A 25,766-nucleotide genomic window follows, 5' to 3' on the forward strand; every position below is an offset into this window, starting at 1 on the left:
GCGTAGGAGGCGGACAGAGGCAGTGACCCAAGGCTGTGGGTTAGTGGAGCGAGAATGGCGGAGGGAAAGGTAGAGTGAGAAGGTTGGAGTTAGAGGAGCCAAGTTTACGAGTTGGATGTAGCAGGAGATGAGCGAGGTAAATTAGGCCAGGGAGAAGCGATTGAGTGATTTTTTTATTATTTTTAAAGCCAATAGTAAGTAAGGAGTTGGGCTGGGCGGGAATGGTAAGGCCTTCCAAAGCTGAAAATGAACAGTTGGCTCTGGTGTCCTGCTGTAGTCTCCCTGTCAGACATCCTCTGAAATCAGATGCCTCTGCAAGTTTTTGCAGATAGGGTGTAGTAGAGAAGGTTGCCACCAGGGGAGCAGCACGGAGCTAGGTCCCAATATTTTTTTCCCCAGTAATATTTGGATTCCTGTATCATACTCTTCTATCACTGTCATATTTGAGTGCTTACTGTATGCAGAGCGCTGTACTGACACTTGGGAGAGTACAGTATAACAGACACGTTCCCTGTGTGTGTGATCTAGATGCAGTGTTTGTTTTTTTTTAACTAGACTACACTCCTTTATTTTTCAGGAAAGTTTGTTTAACTTTTCCATATTATAATTCTGTAATTGATAAGCCTCTGTCAAAATTGGTCATAAATGCACGTGAATATGCAGACTGCCAATCTAACTGGTTAATCTTTTTCTAATTAACATGTTACAATCATGCTGTACAACAGCAAGTTCAGCCATCAAAAATCAAGTAAGTGCTTTTTCATTTCAGTAAATGTTCCTCTCAGTGAAGAGTGCTACAAAAAACTCCAGCAAATCCATATTCGTCACTTGAAAATAGTCTGTCTTCTTGAAGTATGCCACTTTTAATTAAATCCCAAGGGTGTTTGCTGATTATGTTTAACACTTGTACCAGGTGGGATTTCTGTACAAATCACGATATTACGATTCATGTGGATTCTCTCCTCCTCCTTGGAGGTACATAGAGATGAGGAGGAAAATAGTTAAGGAACTATATGCATAAACAGTGTCAGCCCAACTACATAAGCTTTCTCCCCATCTTTGCATATGAAAAAGTGGAGTGCATGGGACTCTTGTAACGTGTAGAGTGTATTCACCAGTGATCTCTGCTTAGTCTCAAAGCTTTATAAAGTGCAGGTAAATGTTATCCTGCCTGTTTTCGGGCATCCAAGACCGCAGTTCCCTGGGGCACCCAGCACACTGTCCTTTTCACGGGGGAAAATGTAGATTTCCCATCCAAACAATGCCTTAGTGACGGAATACCAACAAATGAAGAAACTGGGGCATGCCGTGAATCTAAAGATAAATAACTATTGACCATTCTTTTTAGTCTGATTCAAAAACAGGAAAGTAAAGGGGGAAAGTCAGGAATTAGCAGAGGTTACCATATCGAGAGTTATCTAGGGTAAGCACTGATCAACAGTTTGTTTACAGAGCACACAACTTCAGCCGCTCCAAATTTATAATCTGAAAGCAGAGTGTTGGGAGATTTTGCTCTGACAGTTTTGTCCTTTCCCCTCTCTTGAGGTTGGTAATAGTGATATAGGAACATTCAAGTTCTTGGTAGCACATTTTTTGGGTGGGTCGGCACCTCATTTTCATGATTTTGCTCTAAAGATAACTATTTCATTTTGTTCCTATGATTCAAATTGTGTTACTGCTTTATTCCTCTTGGTGGCACACTTATCAAGGTAAAAACTAATTAAAGTTGTACCGTGAAATGGAGAAAGACTGCTTTGAAGTATGAAAGAGCAAGAGCTCTTTATGGCACCTTTTGTGCAAAAAAATTGACTTCAGTTGTATTATAGTATAAAAATTGGCTTTTTGGAAAAACCGAAGCATAGTGCAAGAGAATTAAACTATATACTTGTTCTTATTTTTAAGGTATGACTGGTACCAGACAGAATCTCAAGTAATTGTTACACTTATGATCAAGAATGTGCAGAAGAACGATGTAAACGTGCAATTTTCAGAAAAAGAGGTGATTATATTCTTTAGAGACATGTTAATCTTAAACTATTAACTGTTTATCTATATGTGCATGTCAGATGTGTTTCTACATCCCCCGGCATGTTTGCAAAATGAAAACCAAATCTGAGGCAGTGACTCAGAGAACAAACCACCTTCAAAGATACTTTGGGATTTTAAAATAAAACAGATTTGTGTTGAGAAACTTGTATTGTAATATGGATTTTGGTGAACGTAATTTAGCCATAGGCTAACAGAAAATTCCCAATTCCTGTTTCTCATTTCCCTGGACCCCATTATATAGTAAAAATTGGAATCCAGTTATTTCCCTTTTGTTCTCTACAGTCTTTTTTTTTCCCTCCCTGAGTTGGGCTGTGTGGGATGGGGAGTGTTTCTGTTCCCACCCTGAGGTGGGATCTCTCCAGAGTCAGAAAATAAGGGTGGAGAGGAAGAAAGGTACCTCTGCCATGTATTCAAATCCACCTTAATACCAAGAAATGAGTGGTAAAACTTTCTCTGTTTCTCTTTTGCATTTATATAGCGCTCCAAAGATGTTGGCTTCATTTATCAGTCAAAATGACCTATTGTCAGGAGCTAATTTTACTTATTTTTTGTTTGCTGTCTTCTCTAGCCACTTTTTGCCTCCCCTTTCTCAGGCTATGCTTATTGATTACATATAGTATTAATGGGGCAGCCTTCTCCAACCTTGGTGGGTTTTTTTTGTTTGTTTTTCCACTATTACTGAGTGAATTTGTCGAGCCCTGAATGTGGGTTTGTTTTAAATTACTCTGTATTACATTGTAATGAAGTTGTCTGCTGCCTGCCCTGAAGTTTACTAAATGGGTGCTTACATCTTCATATTTGGTGGTGGCTGTGAACCTAGCATATGGTCATGTTTTACTTGGCAGTGGTTCAAAGTACAGTATCTTTCTAAAATATTGTTGCAATTGTCTTGGAGGTAAAAGTTCAACGTTATTTCTTACTGAGGCCGGTTACTAGTTTTCCTTATGATGATCTGCTATGATCTCTGTCTCACAGTTATCTGCTTTGGTGAAGCTTCCGACTGGAGAGGACTACAATTTAAAGCTTGCACTTCTTCACCCCATTGTGCCTGACCAGAGTACTTTTAGACTACTTTCAACCAAGGTAAAACCTTTTAAAAGAGGAAATTACCACTACTATAGGGCTATAATCTAAAGGCAGTTGAGACGCTCCTTTCGAGTTATTGTTTCATGAGAAACATGGGACAAGGGAGCCAAATAGAAAACAGCAGTGGCCACTAACAACGCAGTAAGGAACAGCTTTTTTGTGTGCATAATATGGCTGAGTGCGGGTCTCACATTGACCTTTTCAACCTCCCTTGTTCTCGTAGGTGAACTTCCCCATGGGCGGTGTCTTGTGAAAACAGTCAACATGGCAGAATAGATACAGGTTCCCAAAGGGGATTTAAATACTTTCATTTCAGGGTTTACCAAAATCTCCAATGAAAGGAAATCACGAGATCTGGACTGTTTGAATTCTGGCCCAATTTGACCAAATATCTCAAACGGAGGGAATTTTGTTCTTCAGGTGGCATTGCTGTAGCCCTGTAGTGGTCTCTGGATGGTAAACTCCTTATGGGCAGGGAGCACGTTTACCAATCTGTTGTCCTCTCCCAAATGCTAAGTGCGGTGTTCTGAACCCAAGTGTTTAACAGCTACCATGGGTTGATTGATAGATAAGGGTCACTTTCTCAAATTGATTTAGCAAGTATTGAGCAAAATCTTAAAGTTGGAAAGATGGTATTTCCAATTAGCCTTCAACAGCTCAGTAATAAGACAAAGCATAATTATTACCTGACCTCATTCTCCAGAAATCCAAGCCTAGCCATCTGACAGTTTTAGCTCAGTTTTACCTTGTCCCTCCTACTTTGCTTGAGGGCACCTGCAGGTTTATTTATGCTGTAGAGCTTTTATCCCCTGTGAGCTATGCTGCATCCTTTGGGGAGATTTGTTACCCTGGAATGGGTGCTGACTATATATTATACCAGCTCTTCTACTTCCTTGATTAGTTTGTGCTGAAAGATTTTCATTTTTTAATTTTTTCTTAGAAAGTTGGTCTTGTAACACTAAGTTCTGATGCAAAATTTCTAAATAGTTGTCTGTAGAAAAGGACTAATAATGAGAAATTAAATGGGTTAGATGTGTAACTGGTTCCATGAAATCAATAGGTCTAGAAAATGTGTTTAAGGAAATAAATCCTCTGAGGTTTGGCATTGCGGTTTCAGGGATCTTTTGGTATGTAGAGACTTTATTGTACAGTTGTTTTCACGTCTTGTGCTGTGACATATCGGGCAAGTTAAAGTGCAGCTTTAAGATGTAGTTGGTTTGAACTGGTTTTAGATTTCTTGCCCATGCATGGCACTTTCAGAAAAATGCAGAAATAGAAATAAGGACTTTAGTATGTAGTTTCTTTGCCCAAGGAAAATAATTCCAAAGTGACTGGGGCTTTTTTTATGGTATTTGAGCATTTACTATGTGCCAGGCATTGTAATAAGCTCTGCGGTAGATGCAAGCTAATCAGGTGGAACACACAGTCCAGTTTCCGCATGTGGCTCACAGTCTTAATCCCCATTTTTAACTGAGGCACAGAGAAGTTGTGACTTGCCCAAGGTCACACAGACAAGGTCACCCAGGTTCTTCTGACTCCCAGGTCCATATAATCCACAAGCCTCACTGCTACTCAAAAGTATTATTATTATTATACTTTATATACTTAAAAGTATTATTAGAACATATGGGTTGCTGATCTTTGACTCAGAAGTCCTTGGGAAGTAGGGTGGCTTAATAGGAGCAAGGACCTGGATTCTAATTCCATTTGCCTGCTGTATAACCTTGGTTGGGCAAGTCAGTTTACTTCTGTGCCCAAGTTTCCTCATCTGTAAAATGGGGATTCCATACCTGTTCTCCCTCCTACTTAGCCCCCTGTGAGGCAGGGACCATGTCCAACCTCATTAATCTTGGACTTTCTCCAGTACTGCTTAGAATGCTTGGCAAATAGTAAGCACTTAATAATACTATCATACTTTATTAATGTCATCATTATAATTCTGAATTATTACTGTCCTTAAGTTGCACAGTTAGTTGTAAGTTTTAGCCAGGGGATTTTGAAGGGATTTTTAACCCTCTGGTGCCTTCAGCCTTATTGCATGTACTGAGTCGGTCCTTAAGCTCATAATCAAGCAGCTCCTCGAGGGCCCCTCTGCCCCCTTTGGGCTTTTTGTGGAGCATCTAGTGAAGGTGTGTGGGTGATTGTCAGGTTTTCCCTGAAGGGGTTGCTGGGGCAGCTGTCCTCTACCACTGCCACCAAGAACCATTGTCCTTCACCATTTCTTTTTCTTTTTATTAGTACTTAACACTTACTATGTGTCAAGCACTGGGGTAGATACAAGATGATCAGGTCAGATACAGTCCAGGTCCCACATGGGGCTGATAACTTTACTTCCCATATTACAGATGATGTAACTGAGGTACAGAAAAGATAAATGATTTACCCAACAACAAGCAGCAGATAAGTGACCACTGCCACTGAGGTCTACTACCTTTCTTTCTGCCACAGTAATGGCTGAAGTGTTTGTGGATTCTCGTGGCTGCTGTTCCAGTAGGCACTCTGAGGCTGCCTGTAACCCAAGCAATTTCTCAAGTGGCCTGAGCTTCTAGAACCTGGCATCTCTCTCTGGAGGCAGTTTGGCTTCGTGGAAAGATCAAGGAATTGGGAGTTAGGAGACCCGGTTTGTAATCCCAGTTTTGATTTAAGTGGCCATGGGCAAGTCACTTTTTTTTAAAATTTTAAAGTAGTTAAGTGCGTATTATGTGCCAGACACTGGGGTGGGGTACAAGGTAATCAGGCTTCCATGTCCCAAGTGGGGATGACAATCTTAGTCCTCATTTTGTAGATGAAGTAACTGAGTCAAAGAGAAGTTGCCCAATATCACACAGCAAAAAAAAGTGGCAGACCCAGAATTAGAAACCAGGTCCTTCAGACTCCCTGGCCTGCGCTCTATCCACAAGACTACTGTGCCTCAGTTTCCTTATCTGTAAAATTGGGGTAGACTATCTGGGTTCTCCCTGTTAGTTAGATTGTGAGCATCACTTGGGTAGGGACTGTCTGGACTCATCTTGTTTCAATTCATTGCTTAGCACATAGCGAATGCATTGTTTTTCTAAAGAAAGGACCAGAAATTCAAGCCATGTATTCAGTGGCACTAAATCCTGGCAGTTCAACCTTCACAACATTGCTAAAGTCTGCCTTTTCCTCTCCACCCAAGCTTCCACCATGTTAATCTAACAAACTATCCTATCCTGTCCCTCTGTGATTACTCCCTACCTCCTGTCTCTCCCCACTCCAGGGCAAACTTCACTTGTCCAGTCCCTATTTCGCCACTCCTCAAGAACCTCCAGCATTTGCTCATCCACCTCCACATCAAGCAGAAACTCCTTACCATCGGCTTGAAAGCACTCAATCACCTTGCCCCTTCCTGCTTTACCTCGCTACTCTCCTACTACAACCCAGCCTACATTCTTTGCTCGTGTAATGCCAACTTACTCTACCTCGATCTTGTCTTTCTCATCCACATCCTGCCTCTTGCCTTCATCTTCATTTCTGACAGACAGTTATTCCTCCCCTGCCCCCAAAAGCCTTATTGAAGGCACCTGTCTTCTAAGAGGCCTTCACTGGATTCGCACCCTTCATTCACCCCTTCCTCAGCCCGACCACACTTAGGTACATAGCCATAATTTATTTACATTGTCTCCCCCCCACCCCCACTGTAAGCTCTTTATGCGCAGAAAAGGTGTCAACCAACTCTCTTGTACTCTCTCCAAGTGCTTAGTACAGCGATCTGCACTCAATTCGATTTCTTAAGAGGCCTGAGTTATAGCCCTTTCTCCCACTGGCTTGCTTTGCATCCTCTAGTAAGAAACAACTTAATCTTTCTGTGCCTCAATCACTCCAACTGTGAAATGGGAGTTAATACCTTCCCTTTCCTAACTCTCAGGGATTTTGTGAGGACAGATGAGAATGGACATGAAAGCATTTTGGAAAATGAAAGCCTTACATAAATTCCGGATACTATTACTTGTCCTCTTGGATCCTTCCATCCACAGCATCAAGTAATTCTGAGAGATTTCTTTTCAGTGCTTCTGTTCAGGCAGCAGGGGGAGCCAAATCGCAAGATTAGCACATAGCAAAAGAAAAACAAAATGAACTTTTGTTGTTTTATTTTCATTTAAGAAGCCAAACTTGTGTTAAAGCAAAAGGTTGATGTTTGTGTGTGTGTGTTTGTGTGTGTTCAGTTTTTGGTTTGGTGCTAAGTATTATGAGTGTTTTATGGAAAAAGAAAAGAGAGGAACAAGCCTGCTGTCTCTCATGGGTCGGCTCTTTATTTTTTGACTCATCATTTGAAAATCCTGCTTCCTTCATTTGACTCTGGTGATATATTTCTCCTTGAAAGCAGAAATTTTTGTCTGTAGTGCTCTTTGAAGAATAGTACAATGCTCCGTAACAGTCACTAAAATAAGATTGATTAATGAAGCTTTCTTGTTTCCTTCTTTTTTGTGTGCGCCTGTGTATAGAAGCTGATTAACTTGGTGAAACTAGGGGATTATTTTAATATATTTCACTGTTTAATATAGTTCTCGTAAATAATAGATTAGTTAAAATGATCTTTCAGGCTCTCATTTTCTGCATCTTTTTCAGATCTGTTGAGCTTTACAAGATACCAGATTTTTAAATGTCTTTCTAATCCATTTTCTTGCTTGATTTGCAAAACAAACCATAATATTTCCTTGGTGGCATCTTATTAATTTCCATGACAACTCTCTGCAGACACAATCACAGGATTATAGCTTCAAGGAAGTAGCAGGGCTGTGTAGAAAAATTAGCTTTTTGGAATATATGCTTCCTTATTAAAATAGAAATTGAATTCAAAAGGTCTGTCAAACAAGAATGAAATAATGTATATATAAAAGCAAATTTACTGTGCTGTCTTTTTTTTTTTTGCATTCTCTTCTGCTGGTGTGAACAGATATGGGGTCATATCTAAAAGTGACTTTTGAAACCTGAACGACCTTTAAAAAAAGCCATTATTTATTTCTTCTCTCTTACTCTAAACTTGGCCCTAATTACCATTTTGTAATTCTCAACTTGTATATAGGTGCATATATATAGGTGGGCGGGTGCGCATGTGCCAGAGAGAGAGAGAGAAGGAAAAGCAAGCAGAGAAGCAGCATGGCCTAGTGGATAGAGTATGGGCCTGGGAATCAGAAAGATCTGGTTCTAATTCTGCCTCTGCCACATGTCTGCTGTGTGATATTGAGTGAGTCACTTAACTTCGGTGCCTCAGTTCTCTTAGCATGGCTTAGTGGATAGAACTTGGGCCTGGGAGTCAGAAGGGCCTAGATTCTAATCCCATATCCACCACGTGTATGCCGTTTGACCTTGGGCAAGTTACTTAATCTGTGACTCAGTTACCTTGTCTCTAAAATGGGATTAAGATTGTAAACTTCATGTGGGACATGGACTGTGTCCAACCTTATTAGCTTGTGTCTACCCCAGCGTTTAGAATGGTGCTTGATACCTAGTAAATGCTTAACAGATACCATCATTATTATTATTGGAGAAGCAGCATGGCTCAGTGGAAAGAGCACAGCCTTGGGAGTCAGAGGTCATGGGTTATAATCTTGCCTCCGCCGCTTGTTGGCTATGTGACTTTGAGCAAGTCACTTAACTTCTCTGTGTCTCAGTTCCCTCATCTAAAATGGGGATTAAGACTGTGAGCCCCACGTGGGACAACCTGATCATCTTGTATTCCCCCCAGCTCTTAGAACAGTGCTTTGCACATAGTAAGCACTTAACAAATACCTTCATTATTATTATTAAAATGGGGATTAAGAGTGTGAGCCATATTGTGGGACGGAGACTATGTCCAACCTGATTATCTTATATCTATTCCAGCTCTTAGAACAGTGCCCGGCACATGGTAAGCGCTTAACATGTACCACTATTATTATTGTCATTTTTATTATTATTATCACTGTATTAAGTGCATAGGAGAGTTCAACACAGAATTGGTAGACCCGTTCCCTGCCCAAAACAAGTTTGGGGGGTATCTCTATGTATGTGTGTGTGTAATTTCATCCCATGGAAACCTCATAGGACTTAAGGTGCATCACTGAACAACCTCCTGCAACAAACGGTCCAGTTGTAGAGATGTACTCCGGCTGTGTCCATTTTTCACTTTCAGTAACCTCTGCATACCCCCTTTCCCCACACTCATACGAGTGCTCTCCAGACCAAGCAGCAGCAGCTGAAGTAAATGAACAGAGAAACTCTTCTTGTTGCTGCCAACACCCTCAGCCCCAGAATTTCTGCCTTTGAGACCGGGACCACTTGCTGAGTTCCCTGCAGAGGTGGGTAGAGTCAGAGATGTAGGCTCTTGATATCTAAAGGGAGTTGGAGGAGGGAGTAAGCGGATTACACTCCCACTGCCTGCCACAGAGTTAGATGGATGATAAAACTAAACAAGTTGATACCTGAAGCATTTTAAATTGTTGATAGAAAAATTGCAAAATTGCCCTGTTGGCCTGACCTTTGTTCTAGTCCAGTACTGTTCACACAGTGCACCCTGAAATTCTGTTGATACTGTTGCTGGCTTTCAGGTTCTTAGGCTCTTCCATTCTTGCTGTAGCTTCCTGAACTCCTGCCCACAACTTCTGCTTCCACTTGCTTTCATGTCTTCAGTCATTTTTGCAGACTTTCTTTCCTAATGTGAAACTACCAAACTTCTCCACCTTTTCCCTCGATCTCTTGCTGCAGTGAGATGAATTTACAGATCGTTCTCACTTCTTTCCATCCCATTCAGAAATGCCAAGAGGACTGGAAGAAATAACCAGAGAGAGTAAGAAAAGTAATCCTTTTCTAGAAACCAGTATTACATTTCATAAACCTTTCAGCAAAAGTTCTCTCTTCTACCCTTGTGCGCTCTCTCTATCTTTCTCTCTCTATCCCAACACATCTATCAAAGATCACAGACTGACATCGTGGAACTGAACCTCCTCATCTCTCTTCTATCCTTTTTGTGTACTGAAATGTTGGGAGCTTTTGTTCAATTGCTAAAAATGCACTGAAGACTATGGAAAATTCTGCTCGAAAGCAGTTTAGTAACAATAATAATAATAATAATGTTGGTATTTGTTAAGCTCTTACTTACTGCACTTACAGTGCAGAACACTGTTCTAAGCACTGGGGGGGATACAAGGTGATCAGGTTGTCCCATGTGAGGCTCACAGTTAATCCCCATTTTCCAGATGAGGTAACTGAGGCACAGAGAAGTTAAGTGACTTGTCCACAGTCACACAGCTGACAAGTGGCAGAGCCGGGATTCAAATCCATGACCTCTGACTCCCAAGCCCGTGCTCTTTCCACTGAGCCACGCTTCTCTGTAGCTGTCTTGGCTAGAATCCGTATACCAAATGGTTTTGTTCTAGGTGCTTGAAGTACAAAATAGAGAAGTAGCCCATTTCCTGCCCTCAAGTAGCTTACACTCTAATGGAGGGACTGAAATCAAAATATTTATAACTAAAGTAGCCAAATTAAAGAATTGAATAAACCTATATTAAGTGCTGAGGGTAGGCATAAATAAGTTTGTAAATGTTGGTTGCTTTGTTTATGTGGATTAGTTGTGGGAGGCTAGAGTTGGAGGGATTTTATTAGAGCTTTGAATATGGGGAGAACAGTGATGGATCAGATTTGGAGAGGGAGGGTGTTCTGAGCTGAGAGGACAGTGCTAGGTGATGGGGCAGGAGAGTCTAGAGGGAGGTAGAGCTGAAGGTATTTGAACCCTTTAAATGATTGACTTGCCTGTGAAAACATCAGTCAATCAGTGGTATTTATTAAGGATTTACTGTGTGTCGAGCAGTATGCTAGACTCTTGAGAGAGACTGGTACGGAAGGTTTTTTTAATGGTATTTAAGTGCTTATTATGTGCCAGGCACTATATGAAGTGTTAGGGCAGATACAAGATAATCAGGTTGGACACAGTTCTTATCCCACATATGGCTTGCAGTGTTAATCCCCCTTTTATAGATGAGGTATTCATTTTTTCAGTTATATTTATTAAGGGCTTAATGTGTGCAAGAGCACTGTACTAAGTGCTTGGGAAAGAATAATACAATAAACAGTGACAATCCCCACCCACGAGTTTAGTCTAGAGAAGTGGGGGGACAGACATCAATACAACAAAATGACAGATATATATATATATATATATATATATACATGTAAGTGCTATGGATCTGGGAAGGGGTGATGAAGAGCAAAGAGAGCAAGTTAAGGTGACGCAGAAGGGAGTGGGAGATGAGGAAAAGTGGGGCTTAGTCTGGGAAGACGTCTTGGAGGAGATGTGCCTTCAAAAAGGCTTTGAAGGGTGGGGAGAGTGACTTTCTGCCCGATTTGATGAGGAAGGGCATTCCAGGTCCGAGTCAGAGTATAGACCAAGGGTCGGTGGCATGACAGACAAGATCGAGGCACAGTGAGAAGGTTAGCACCAGAGGAGCAAAGTATGCGGACTGGGTAGTAGAAGGAGAGAAGTGAGATGAAGTAAGGGGGGGGGGGGGGCAAGGTGAAGGAGTGCTTTAAAGCCAACGATGAGGAGTTTTTGTTTGATACAGGGATTTTTTTGATATGGATTTTATTTGATATGGAGAAACTGCTTTCTCCATTCCACAAATCTCCACCAGTGGAGATTTTTGAGGAGGGGAGTGACATGTCCTGAATGTTTTTGTAGAAAGATGATCCGGGCAGTGGTGTGAAGTATAACTAGGGTACCAAGAAGTGAAGTGACTTGCCCAGTCACAGAGCAGATAAGTGGCGGAGCTGGGATTAGAGTCCAAGTTGTCTGCCTCCCAGGCCTCTTTCCGGTAGGCCACATTGCCTCTCAGCAATTGGAAGACCTGTTCTTGGACCACAAGGAGCTCACAGTCTAGAGGGGGAGACAGGCATTAAAATAAACTTCAAGGGAAAGGGCGAGTGTAAGGTTATGTTTGTAAATGTTTTGGGGTTGGAGGTGGGATGAGTATCAAGTGTTTAAGGGGTACAGATCCATGTGCATAGGCAACTTAAAAAGGAGAGTGAATATGAGAAATGTGGGCCTGGTCGCCAAAGGCCCTTTGGAGGAGGTGTGATTTTAGTAGGGCTTTGAAACTGGGGAGACAGGTGTGTTGGCTATGAATGGGGAGGGGCAGGGGGAGTTTCAGGCCAGAGGCAAGATGTGGACAAAGGGTTGGAGGTGGACAAAGGTTGGGGAAGCAGCGTGGCTCAGTGGAAAGAGCCTGGGCTTCGGAATCATAGGTCATGGGTTCGACTCCCAGCTCTGCCACTTGTCAGCTTTGTGACTGTGGGCAAGTCACTTAACTTCTCTGTGCCTCAGTTACCTCATCTGTAAAATGGGGATTAACTGTGAGCCTCACGTGAGACAACTCGATGACCCTGTATCTCCCCCAGCGCTTAGAACAGTGCTCTGCACATAGTAAGCGCTTAACAAATGCCAACATTATTATTATTAGAAGACAAGATCCAGACATAGCGAGTAGGTTGGTTTTACTGGAACGAAGAGTGTGGGGTGGGTTTTTTTTTTTTTAATGCTATTACTATGTTCTAGGCATGATACTAAGTTCTGGGGTAGATACAGGCTAATCAGGTTTGATGCAATCCATGTCCCACATGAGGCTCAGTCTTAATCCACATTTTAATCGCAGAGAAATTAAGTGACTTGCCTATGGTCCTGCTGCGGACAAGTGACAGAGGCTGGATTAGAACCCAGGTCCTTGTGGCTCCCAGACCCGTGCTTTATCTACGAGGCCACTCATCTTCTCTGGGTTATGCTGTAGGAGATCAGTGAATTTAAGGTAGGAGAGGGCAGAACTGATTGTGTTCGAGTTGGTGGTAAGGAGCTTCTGTGTGATATGCAGTGAATAGACAACCACTGGAGGGTTTTGAGGTGTGGACTGAACACTTTTAGGAAAATAACCTGGGCAGGAGAGATGTAGGGACTGGAAAGTGGAGAGACAGAAGACAGGGAGATCATTAGGGAGGCAGATTGAGTAGTCAAGATGGGATATAGCATCTTGCTTCTCTTGCACGGAGAAGCAGCGTGGCTCAGTGGAAAGAGCATGGGCTTTGGAGTCGGGGCTCATGAGTTCGAATCCCAGCTCTGCCACTTGTCGGCTGTGTGACTGTGGGCAAGTCACTTAACTTCTCTGTGCCTCAGTTCCCTCATCTGTAAAATGGGGATTAAGACTGTGAGCCCCACGTGGGACAACCTAATTCCCCTATGTCTACCCCAGCGCTTAGAACAGTGCTCGGCACATAGTAAGCGCTTAACAAATACCAACATTATTATATAAATGCTTGGATCACTGCTAGGAGCTGTTTAGCTGGAGAGGAAAGGGCAGATTTTAGTGGTTATGAATGAAGGTAGAAACTACAGGATTTGGTGACAGTTTGAATGAGAAAGATGAAGTCAAGGATAATGCTAGATTCACCAGTTTTGGAGTCCACTTTTATGTTCAGTTTTGATTGCCTTTTTGAACCATGTAGTTTACTCATTTGAAAAGATTAGCATGATTTTACCATGAAGCAGCATGGCTTAGTGGAAAGAGCACGGGCTTGGGAGTCAGAGGTTATGGTTTCTAATCCCGACTCCACTATTTGTCAGCCGTGTGACTTTAGGCAAGTCACTTAACTTCTCTGTGCCTCAGTTAGCTAATCTGTAAAATGGGGATTAAAACTGTGAGCCTAATACCTAAACCTAAATACCTCGTATCTACCCCAGTGCTTAGAACAGTGCTTGGCACATAGTAAGCACTTAATAAATACCATTGTTATTATTTTTAAATGCTTACAAATTCTCTTCTGAAGAAAGTATAGAGAAATACTAGTTCCCCTGTCCTTAATCTTCTTTAGTGTCTGTCTTCCCCTATAGATTTATAAAACCTTTGTGGGCAGGGTTGGCATCACCAACGCTGTTCTATGGTACTTTCCCAAGGGCATGGTACTTTCCCAAGGGCCTAGTACAGTACTCTGTCCATAGTAAATGATCACTAAATTCCTTTGATAGAAATAAATGAGATGAGTGATAATTGTAGAAATGGTCTGCCAGGAAAGATTTGTGGAAAAAGTACTTAAAACTTGATCCTTAAGACTTCTAACCATAGAGTGTTAAACTGTACAAGAGTTGAAAGTGAAGCAGAGGCTTAGAAAAGGGATTTGCAGAAAACTAATCTTTCCCTTCTCTCTGACTCACCTTTTTTAAAAACCCATCTAAAATTATTGGTGTTACAAAGCTTTCTTCATGAATGGATTAAGTATAATTTTGAGTTCAGGTCAGCATCTTGCCGGTTAAACAGCTCGTTGCTAGGAGCACTGACTTTGACTTCACAAAGGCCTTTTTGTTCTTGGGTCTGTATGGTTCCCCAGGTTATAGTGGTTTTAGGTAGAATCATGACTACTTTTCCCAGCAACTCTTCAAGCAAAGCAAGGAACTTTGAATATTTAAGTCACAAAGCCAAAATTTCATGGAGATTACATTGGACAGGGGCTCTGCTTTGTCTCTTGAGAAGTACACTATGTGCTGCCACCCTCCTTGTTCTCAGTCTTCTCCCCACCCTTCCTTCTGGTTCCCGTGGAACTGAAATTGGGAGTTGAGGGGGGAGGCAAAATCCTTAAGTCTTTGGGGGCAGTGATGATATCAGGAGCTAGTTAAGTTATTGCTGATACTCACAGACCAGTTTTTTGACGTGGGCAAAATGTAAAACCTGATTGAGTGACAATGTTATGGTAAAAGTAGCTTTTATGTTCCCAGAAGGGTTGTTTCCAGACATTTAACAGACCCCGTAATTTCTTGGTCAAAACTGGTACAGTTACACTTTTAAACTTAGAACCACAGGCCGAGAACCCTAAGGCTTCACTTAGAACCTGTAAAAATTGAACTGAGTGACATTCCATTTTAAAAGTAGAAATTGTTGTTTGGGAAAATAGCATTATTATGAATTTTTATTTTTGATCAGGCATTTTCAGTTGTGTTGAAAAGTTCAATTAAAAACACATACCTATTGATGGAATGAAGTGTGGTCATTCCTTAATACAGTTCAGGGCACAGTATTTGAATTGGCTGAAGAAGTGGAATTGGAGGGTTTCAACATTACTCTGTATCGGTATGGATTATTTCAGGCTTGAAAAGAATTTCCAAGGGAGAATTATCACTTAATAAAGTGATAATTTTCATCCATTCATTCGGTAGTATTTATTGAGCACTTACTGTGTGCCAAGCACCATAGTAAGCACTTGGGAGAGTACAGTATAACAATAAATAGACACATTCCCTGCCCACAACAAACTTACAATCAAGAGGGGGAGACAAGCATTGATATAAAGTGGGATAAAGAGGAATGTAGATTATTGGCAATGTCAGGAAAGTTCAGGTATTATTTTTGCTTTTATAGTAACGATTCCTGTGCACTAAATTTGGAAGGAAAATGTTCTTTCAGCAATATCACTTCTTTCCAGAGTCTATGGGTAATACACATCGGCTGAATGAAAATTTGACATTACAGCTACTTGTTGACAGGTGTAGCAACATTAAAACAGCCTTGTTTCAATCAGGGTAGGGGAGTTATAGCATTTCAGTTTTGAGGCAAAGGAGAAAAAACATTTCCACTTCCACAGAAGATGAGTGAAAATTGAATTTGGGAGTCAGTTACCTAGGCAAAACTCTACTTTTTGAAGTATTTTCAATATTTTTACTTCGAGGAATCTAATCCCAATTCCTAAAAAAAAAAAAATCATGAGTAGAAATTCAGTGAGGTTGGGCTAAACACTAAAAATCCATATTGTATTTATGCCCATACTCCCTCCTATTTAGTCTTTGAGCCCCGTGTGTGACAGAGACTGTGTCCAAACTGATTAACTTGCATCTACTCCCTCATTTAGAAGAGTGTGTGACACACAGTAAGTATTTAACAACATAATAATAATATGTCCATCTTATTAACATGGACATGTTATAATATATAATAATATGTTATATATATAATAATATATATATAATAATAATATAATATGTTATCTTATTAACATGTCTCCAAATCCATGTGCACCTGCAATTTTTTATGAGGTAGTACTTCTGTTTTTCAAGCCTTTAAACAGTTTGCAGAGGTAGCCTTTCGATCAACTGCAAAATTAATTTCCTTAGCCCTGCATTATCCATTGTTCACTAGTACTTACCGAATGCCTGTTAGATGCATGAAACACTGCAGTGGGCACTTTGGGACTGCAGTAAAAATAAAAGACTGCGCTCCCCCCCTTCTCCCTCTGCTCTCCGTCCACCCTCTGCTCCTCCCCCTTCCCCCTTCACCTCCCCTCAGCTGAGCCCGCTCCCCCTCTGCTCCCCCTCCCCACCCCGCCCTCTGCTCCTCCCCCCTTCCCCTCAGCACTGTACTCATTTGTATGTATTATTTATTACCGTATTTATTCTGTTATTGAGATGTACATCCCCTTGATTTTATTTATCGTGATATTGTTTTGTTTTTGTTTTGTTCTGTTTTGCTTTGCTTTGCTGTCTGTCTCCCCCGATTAGACTGTGAGCTCATCATTGGGCAGGGATTGTCTCTATCTGTTTCCGAATTGTAACTTAGTACAGCACTCTGTACATTGTAAGCGCTCAATAAATACTATTGAATGAATGAATGAAAAGACGGAGACTCTACTCTTAAGGACCTTCTGAGTCTCATTGTTTTAAACAAGTTTAGTTGTACAGAAGATTTGATTCCTTGCATGTAAGTCTATTTTTAAACTAGTTCCCTACCATTAGATCCAAAGTTTATTTCACATGAGGTGAGTGGATGGGTTCAGTGTTGTGGAACAAGCCAAAACTCCCTTTTCCCAGTGGCTCTAGTCTTTGGGGTCAATGTAACCTTGCTCCAGGTGGTAAGGATTCACTGGATTGCTTTACATTCTCTGTGCTGTAAGATGGCTTCGTTGTTGACCTCCTTGGGTGGGATCTCGGCCTTGAGTTTCAGGAACAGATGAGTCTCTCAGTAAATTTTCTTGGAAAATTTTGCTGTTCCTATTTAGTCTTTTGGGAAGGTTAAGCCCTGCAGTTGGGCATTTAAATTAGTATTTATAGTATCCCAAGAAACCCTGATTTAAATGAATGGGTTAGTATATGCAGCCAGACAGATCTAAAAATGTAAATGCCTTATCTGCACATGTTTCCTCCCCCACCCTACCCCTGCCCTGGTATAATTCAGTCTATTACGGGTTCAGATTAATCCCCGTAAGGCATAGATATATGTGACATGCAATTTACTTTTGCAAGGAAGCCTGTACTGATGCTATACAAAGGCTTGTTGTATACTTCCAGCATTCCGTATTTCCACTGTGTATTCTTGGTCCGAGGTTTACAAATTGGTGAGCGTGATGAATGGGTGGGCTGATGCATGGAGATATGGTCAGTCATATTGGAATGAACTGTTGGAGCAGGGAGTGAGGTCCAAAACAAATTATTTTTTCAACCCCACAGCCAGCCAGCCACACAGGGCACCTATGCCTCCCACTCTACCCTGGCCTAGCCTGTTCCCTTATGAAGCTGGTAGTTACTGGAAGCCGGCCAGGAAGTGGAGCACAGTTGTGCGGTTGTAAGTAGGGAGGTAGAAGATCTGCTTAGGAAGAGGTGTTGAATTAGGAATTTTGATTTGGCAGGGAAGGTAGGTTTTGAATTGCAGTGATAAACAACGGTAGCACCAAGCTCTAGTGTGCCCTGGCAGACTTCTTTATTATTAGTTCAGCACAGCAGATTTATGTTACCCTTACATTTTACCAAGTGTGGCTTTGATTATCCACTCTTAATAGTTTAGTCATTACAGTACTATTATGATTAACCACTGGTGGGTTCATTGCGCTCTTCGTCATGTCATCTCAAGAGGCTGGGCTCTTCAGTATTATCATCATCAGTAGTATTTATTGAGCACTCACTGTGTGCAGAGCATTATACAGAGTGCCTGGGAAAGGGCCGTACAACAGAGTTGGTATGCATTTAAACATATTGCACTGGGAATATATTAGAATGATTAAAGTTACTGTTACAAGTTACAATTAATGGTCCATATCTGCCAATGAATGACAAAGCAAATGTGATGCTAGTGTTGGATCAATAGCACTGAACGATTGTTACCGTAGTAATAATATTTCTGTGCTTAGAGTGTAATGCACTGTGCTAAACATTTGGGAAAATACAAACCGAAGAAAAAAATCTTACCTGCCCATGAGGAGCTCACAATCTGAGACATACAAAAGTACTTATAAGTAGTGAGTTCGAATCCCATGAGTTCGAATCCCAGCTCTGCCACTTGTCAGCTGTGTGACTGTGGGCAAGTCACTTAACTTCTCTGTGCCTCAGTTCCCTCATCTGTAAAATGGGGATTAAGACTGTGAGCCCCACGTGGGACAACCTGATTCCCCTGTGTCTACCCCAGCGCTTAGAACAGTGCTCTGCACATAGTAAGCGCTTAACAAATACCAACATTATTATTATTATTAGTGTAAGCAGTAGGAAGGGGGAGAAGAGTAGAGAATAGTAATACATCAGGATAGATGATTGACTATATATATATAAACTTAAGTGCTGAGGCTGGGTAGAAAAAAAATACTGGTGATAGCTATAGGGTTCGGGGAGATGACTGGGGGAGATTTCTGAAGAGAACTTTGAGATGGGGAGGGCTAAGGTCTAGCGGGCTTGAGGAGTTGTGAGGAGGACAGCATGGCCTAGTAGCTAGAGCCCTAGTGGAGTTCTAATCTCGGCTCCAGCACTTGTCTGCTGTGTGACCTTGGGCCCTTGGGCCAGTCACTTCACTACTCTGTGCCTCATTTGCCTCATCCGAAAAATGGGGAGTAAGACTGTGAGCCCTGGGTGGAACTGGGACTGTGTCCATCTGATTATTTTGCATCTACCCCAGCACTTAGTACACAGTACAGGAAATAGTAAGTGTATAAAAGATGCCATTTGGGAAAAAAAAAAGGAATGATATAGTCATGGGGTCAGAAGCTGGTAAGTCAAGAGTGAAGTGCAATTAGAAGAGCAATCTGTGGTATTTGAGAGCTTAGTGTATGCAGAGCATTGTACTAAAATGCGATAGAGTTGGTAGACATGCTGCCTGCCCACAATGAGTTTACAGTGTATTGAGGGAGACAGACTTTAATATAAATATCTAATTGATAATATACATCATTGGAGATTTTTGAGGAGGGGAGAAACAAACGTGCCGAGCGATGTTTCAGGGAAAACAATTGAGGTAGCAGCTCGGACAATGACTAGAGATAGGGAGGTGGTGGATTCAATTACTCTGTTGTAACTCTGTTGGGCAAGTCACTTCACTTCTCTGTGCCTCAGTTCCCTCATCTGTAAAATGGGAATTAAGACTGTGAGCCCCACGTGGGACAACCTGATCACCTTGTATCCCCCCAGAACTTAGAACAGTGCTTTGCACATAGTAAGTGCTTAACAAATACCACCATTATTATTATTATTAGTCTGTGATGTGACCAGTACTTGAACTGGTGCTGACTGGAGTGAAAAGGGTGGATTCAGGAAAAACTTTGGAGAAAGAAACTAATAGTAATTATAAATTTCAAGCAGCTAAACCATAACATGCAACGAAGTTTAAATGATTTTTCCCTTGTACCTTGAAAGCATGATAACTATCAGGTGTAGCCCTCTTTGTTGTCACAAACCTGAAATTTTACTTGATGTGATAGATGCTACAGAGGCTCCAAACCCAGAGGCTCCAAACCCTTTGCCCCACAAGTCTTAGTTCCACCAACTAGGAAAACTAACAGCCTCGCTCTCAGGAATAGAAAGAGAAGCTGTGTTAATGCTTTATATTGCTGTTAATAGACAGCTGTATCCTTTTCAGTGTTAAAGTTCTAGTTACTTTTAAGGTGAGAATTTTAATCCTGAGTATTCAGAAAGTTATTGAATATTGGATCCTACAAAAAACGCCAGACTGACTACATAACCCGAATGGCTACAATCTAAAAAGTTGAGTTGGACAGTAAATACAGAAAATGATCCTGAAGTGTTTGGCTCTATGGCATCTTTCCAGTGTGGAGTGACCACTTGAGGTCTGGACAGTTGCCTTGGGTACTATGGGCATGGTCAGCTGGGATGGGCATGTTGGAAGTGGAGTAACCCTCCTCAGAAAAGGTGTTAGCCATTAATGATCTTAAGACTGAATTGTTTAACTGAGTTACAAATACAAAGGTAAAGGTAGTGTACTATATAAGCTTGTTGTGGGCAGGAAATGTGTCCAATCAACTCCATTAAATTGTACTCTGCCAAGTGCTTAGTGCTCTATACACAGTACGTGCTTAATAATAATAATAATGTTGGTATTTAAGCACTTACTGTGTGCAGAGTACTGTTCTAAGCGCTGGGGTAGACACACGGTAATCAGGTTGTCCCACGTGAGGCTCACAGTCTTAATCCCCATTTTCCAGATGAGGAAACTGAGGCACAGTGAAGTTAAGTGACTTGCCCACAGTCACACAGCTGACAAGTGGCAGAGCTGGGATTCGAACCCATGACCTCTGACTCCCAAGCCCAGGCTCTCTCCACCGAGCCACACCGCTTCTCTGCTTCTCAATCCTAATAACTGCGATTGATTTTATATTCAAAGACGTGCTGAATTGAGACCACATAGGAAGTAGATGAGTGTTTGCTTCTTTGGGAAAATGTATCTAAACCCTTGCTTTCTAGTTTTGTACAGTATGTTTGCTGTATTTTTGAAAGATAAGATTTCTACCTAGAGATAAGGATTAATAAAATCTACTTTATCTCACACTGCCAATTAGCACTAGTAACCAGCATTTTTGATAGTCCCCTCCCCCCAATGCATTTGCAACCTCTCAGGCAAGGGAGGGGGCTGATATAAAGTCAAGCGCCCCCAGTTTCCCAGAATTTCCAGGCATAAACTTTTCCCAAAGAGTCATTGAAGGACTGTTTTATTCAGAATAGACTTACAGCTTATCTGCTTCAACACTGAGTGATTTCCAGGAGCTCCATCCCCACTAAATAGGAGAACCTCAAGCTAGTGGGAGCAGTTCAATTTACTCCTAATTATGTGTTCTTGATAAGCTAGCCCTGGATAATGTCCATGCATGTAGCCTGTTAGGCATGATTTCCTGGATGACCTTGACCTTTAGTCCACCAGATTTTTGAGTAACTGATTCTTCCACTCTCCTGTACCAGATAACAAAGCTTTTTCTTATGTATTCTTTATATTCTGCATGTCTTCTAATGAAAGAAAAATATATCAGCTATTGTTTTGATTAAAAAAATACAACTTTTTTGAAACGAAACCTCTATACATTTATCACCTTGAATGATAGGTTTTTTTTTCTTTATAGATAGAGATAAAAATGAAGAAACCAGAGGCTGTAAGATGGGAGAAGTTGGAGGGGCAAGGAGACATACCCATGTCCAAACAGTTCACCCCAGGTTTGTTTTCTGGTTTCTAAATGTTTGCATTTATAGCTCGTCATGTAACAGGCAAGTAATATACATTCCTTCCACATTCATCATCTGACCAAGGTGAAAAGCAATGAGAAGTTTCCTCCATAGAGACCGTAAGACAGTTCAACAATCTTTCGGAAAAAGATTGCCTAACTTCATAAATAAGATTTCAGAGCAGTTGGCTATTGAATGTCAGCATGTCCCTAAAGTGGAATTCGAACCTGATGGCTGATTTTGTAACTTTAGATCTTGATAAGGTTCACTCAGGGTATTCCCTTTATGCTTTTGGTACTTGACATTGTATGGGTGCGAGCCTGGTATTGGGCTTCAGGGAGATGACATTCCTAGGAAGGAGGAAGAAGACCATGCCAGCCGGCCCCAAGAGGCACTCATTCATTCAATAGTATTTATTGAGCACTTACTATGTACAGAGCACTGTACTAAGCGCTTGGAATGTACAATTCAGCAACAGATAGAGACAATCCCTGCCCAATGACGGGTTTACACTCCTGCTTATCCCCACCCAAATGTGTTAGCCTCATCTTCACGGTCCAGCCCTCCGGGAAGGGGTGAGGCAGATGCATCCATATGCCTTTTCTTTCTAGTCTACCTCACTCCACCCCTACCCCTCTGACTCTGGAGTCAAATTACATATTGAATTAATGTGGGCTAAAATCTAGTTCACAATAGAGGCAGAATGTTTCATATTCTGGATGTTTCCAAACCTGCTCATAAATCTCTTCTAACAAATTCACAGATTCAAAACATCTATATCCATCATCATCTCATTATACAAGGAACTGGGATAAATTGGTTGGTGAGATCAAAGAAGAAGAAAAGAATGAAAAATTGGAAGGCGATGCGGCTTTGAACAAATTATTTCAGCAGATTTATTCAGATGGGACCGATGAAGTGAAACGTGCCATGAACAAGTCATTTGTAAGATAATAACTTTTTTAAAGATAGTAAATTGTGGCGAACTGTAGCAGTCCTAACAAGGCAATTGATTAAATAGTCTTGGGTCCTCTCTTTGGACTAATTTACCAGATGATTTTGTTTGTCTGCATACTGGAATTATTAAACTGAGGAATGAGGAGCCATAATTCTAATATCCCTATGGTATTGAGCACTTACTGTGTGCAAAGCTCTGTACTGAGCATTTGGGAGAGTACACTAGAGTCAGGATACTGACACCAGTAAGCACTCTAATACGATTGACTGACACTAAGCCTGTAAAGTTTAAAGGAACTAGGCCAGAAACTCCCCAGATGATAACGTTTGCAGATTCCCACCCTACCTCTTTGTTGTGGATCATTGTATGGCTAGACATGGTTTCTTCAGACCAACATGTGACTGAATTTGACCAACAAATCCTCACCACAGTTGATGATTATTAAGGCTTGTTCGGCATCTGTGAGAGGATAGTATCTGTTTTAGAAACTTATGCCTACTTGAAATTTTCATACAGAGGGATTGACTGGATTAGTCCCTTCCTGTTCTGAACTGCTGTGGACTAAAGCACTTAGAGTGGCTGCACCAAACCTCAGTGTGAGTCTTGTTTTCTCAAATGTCTGCAGCATTTTAAGGAGTAACTCCAGGAGGTTGACAGTATTTGAGTCTTATCAAGAAAGAAATGGTATAGGTACTACTCGTTTCTTTGCTTCATCCTTTTTGCTCAGACAGTGTAACATGAAGAGCTGAATTGAGTTTCAGAATATAAAGTAATATTATAAATTCATCAGTATTCTATTGAAATAAAGTTCAAACTATATTCCAGGGCTGGCCAAAATTTCAGCATGCGGACCATACGAGGCTCTTCCTTCGCTTGCTTTTTGGCTTGCACGTAAATGCCTGATGTTCAATTTCACTGTTGTTAGGCTGCCATGTGCTACTGCTCCAGGTCTCTGGGAGGCAATCCTACCCCCCGTGGGCCTGGGCCAGAGAGGGGTGCAGCATCTAGTCCACCCCAGCCCTTGCTTCAGTCGATCAGTGGTATTTATTGAGCAATTAATATGTGCAGAACACGTCCCCTGCCAGTAATGAGCTTCAGCCATCTCTTGTTTCCTGCCACTCCTCTTTTCTCCCTACCCTGGAAAACTTGCTCCCTGTTCCAGTTAAGGGGACTTAATTCTTTCTGATCTGAAGCCCTAGGCCATCTTATGTTTCTGGTTGCTCATTGAGAAGCAGCGTGACTCAGTGGAAAGAGCACGGGTTTTGGAGTCAGAGGTCATGAGTTCGAATCCCAGCTCTGCCACTTGTCAGCTGTGTGACTGTGGGCAAGTCACTTCTCTGTGCCTCAGTTACCTCATCTGTAAAATGGGGATTAAGACTGTGAGCCCCACGTGGGACATCCTGATTCCCCTGTGTCTACCCCAGCGCTTAGAACAGTGCTCGGCACATAGTAAGCGCTTAACAAATACCAATATCATTATTATTATTATTTCATGAGCCAAAGTTACCTCTGACATGTATGTCATCAGTACTTAGGCTCTTTGCTTTGTGCAGATGTAACAGCTTTTTAGTGGGAGCCTCCTTAATGGCCATCTGTTGCTGAGTACCCTACTGGGACCACTAACCCTATTTTCGGAGTTGTGGTCATGTAGCTGTCTTCAGGAATCCCTGGATTCCCAACCAGGCCCATTTCCATTTTGTGGGGAATCTTCTCCCAACCCCTGGTATCTTGTGTAGATTCATATTAAAAGTGCACTGCAGTAGCTTTGACTTATGGAAAGAGAAACCCTTGCAGAGAGCTTCATAAACTAAGGAAGAGCGCTTCAGATGTCATTTAGTCAATTCTCCTAACTCCGGGCATGGTTGAGCCTGAACTCACTCAATAAAAAGTTCTCTTGGCCTTAAAGATTTTTTGGGAAGGTTTATGCAACTTTTTTGGAGATCCCATTTTGATCTGTACATTGGTGAGATTCCTTAGTCTGCCCTCAGTTCCATTAGGTGTACCATAGTTTTTTAAAAAATACTAAATATTAGTCTCCCTCTGGGGCACCAGAATTTGCATTGAGACCTCTTCCTAAATTGAAATGGTGTCCTAAATATGAATCTTGTTAGTAAATTAAGGTTGAAAGTACTCTTTCAGTGACACTGAAAAGAGCATTTTTAGAAAGAAAGTGGAACTTTTTATATAATCCGTGACCTCATCATTTAACTCAGTTTTTGTTTTTGTTCTTCATTGCAGATGGAGTCTGGAGGCACAGTTTTGAGTACCAACTGGTCTGATGTAGGTAAAAGGAAGGTAGATGTTAATCCTCCTGATGACATGGAGTGGAAAAAATTCTAAATAAATTAAATTTGCTATCAGTATTTTGAGTATATTCACTTAATAATGCCCTTTGTGTATAGAAATTGCATTCTTGAATTTGAGCACTGAGTGTTCTCTAGGAAGATTATACCCCTTTACCACTTCCTTGCTGTAGAAAATTTTTCCTGCAGGTATTTTAAAAGGTCTGATCAAGAATGCAAATTCACTTTCCATCACTGATGCCATCAAGGGATTCAGCTATAATGAAATTGAATTATGTCTCATTTTATAGATAGATAAATTCTGAATTTGGGGTGAAAGGAATGTAGGATTATTGCCTTATTTTTGATGCACAGTATTCTATTAATAATTTATTAGATCTGGCAACTTTGGGTAAACATACATTTTTCAACTTCTGTTTTAAATTATGTTTGCTCTCTAACTCTGCTTCCAAATAAAATTGTAAATATAATTTTTCTATAAAGATGTTTGGTTCATTTCCTTCTTGGAGGGATTCTAAGAGAAATTTTGGGCAAGCTTATCAGTAGCAAGGGAAGCAAGTTTCTCATTTGAGAGTTATTTTGCTTTTGAGTCAGATACCAACCTTGGTTCTTCGTTGGGAGTATGAGTAATTAAGTTCCAATTTTGGCCCTTGCTATTCATCTTGCTACATGCAATGAAATATGATGCTTCATATACTGCATCCCAAGCCAGATTTTCTAAGAGGTTGGAATGAGAGGGAAGGTTAGTGGGAACAGGTTCCAGAAGCAGTGATTTTCCCCACCATCCCCTGAATCTTAGACGCAGGATTGTTCTCCACCTCTCCCCCATCATTCCATGAGTTCTAAAGAAGATAGCAGGAGCCCTTTCCTGGCTGGGACCATCCCAAACCTTGGGAAACCAGTATCAGTGATGTACCTCTCT

The 25,766-nt window shown here is 41.3% G+C and overlaps 1 protein-coding gene across 1 annotated transcript in view; it reads left to right on the forward strand.

The window, feature by feature from the left end:
• The window catches only part of SUGT1 (SGT1 homolog, MIS12 kinetochore complex assembly cochaperone), a 46,805-nt gene extending 21,491 nt beyond the window's left edge, over positions 1-25,314 (forward strand). The window contains exons 8-13 of the mRNA XM_029057627.2: positions 726-748; positions 1,903-1,999; positions 3,025-3,132; positions 21,484-21,574; positions 22,347-22,528; positions 24,780-25,314. Of these exons, the coding sequence (XP_028913460.1) occupies positions 726-748; positions 1,903-1,999; positions 3,025-3,132; positions 21,484-21,574; positions 22,347-22,528; positions 24,780-24,881 (603 nt within the window). The 3' untranslated portion in view covers positions 24,882-25,314. The remainder of the gene's footprint in view (positions 1-725; positions 749-1,902; positions 2,000-3,024; positions 3,133-21,483; positions 21,575-22,346; positions 22,529-24,779) is intronic.
• Positions 25,315-25,766: the final 452 nt, after the last annotated feature.

This window comes from Ornithorhynchus anatinus, chromosome 2 (assembly GCF_004115215.2).
Source record: "Ornithorhynchus anatinus isolate Pmale09 chromosome 2, mOrnAna1.pri.v4, whole genome shotgun sequence".
Taxonomy (NCBI): Eukaryota; Metazoa; Chordata; class Mammalia; order Monotremata; family Ornithorhynchidae; genus Ornithorhynchus; species Ornithorhynchus anatinus.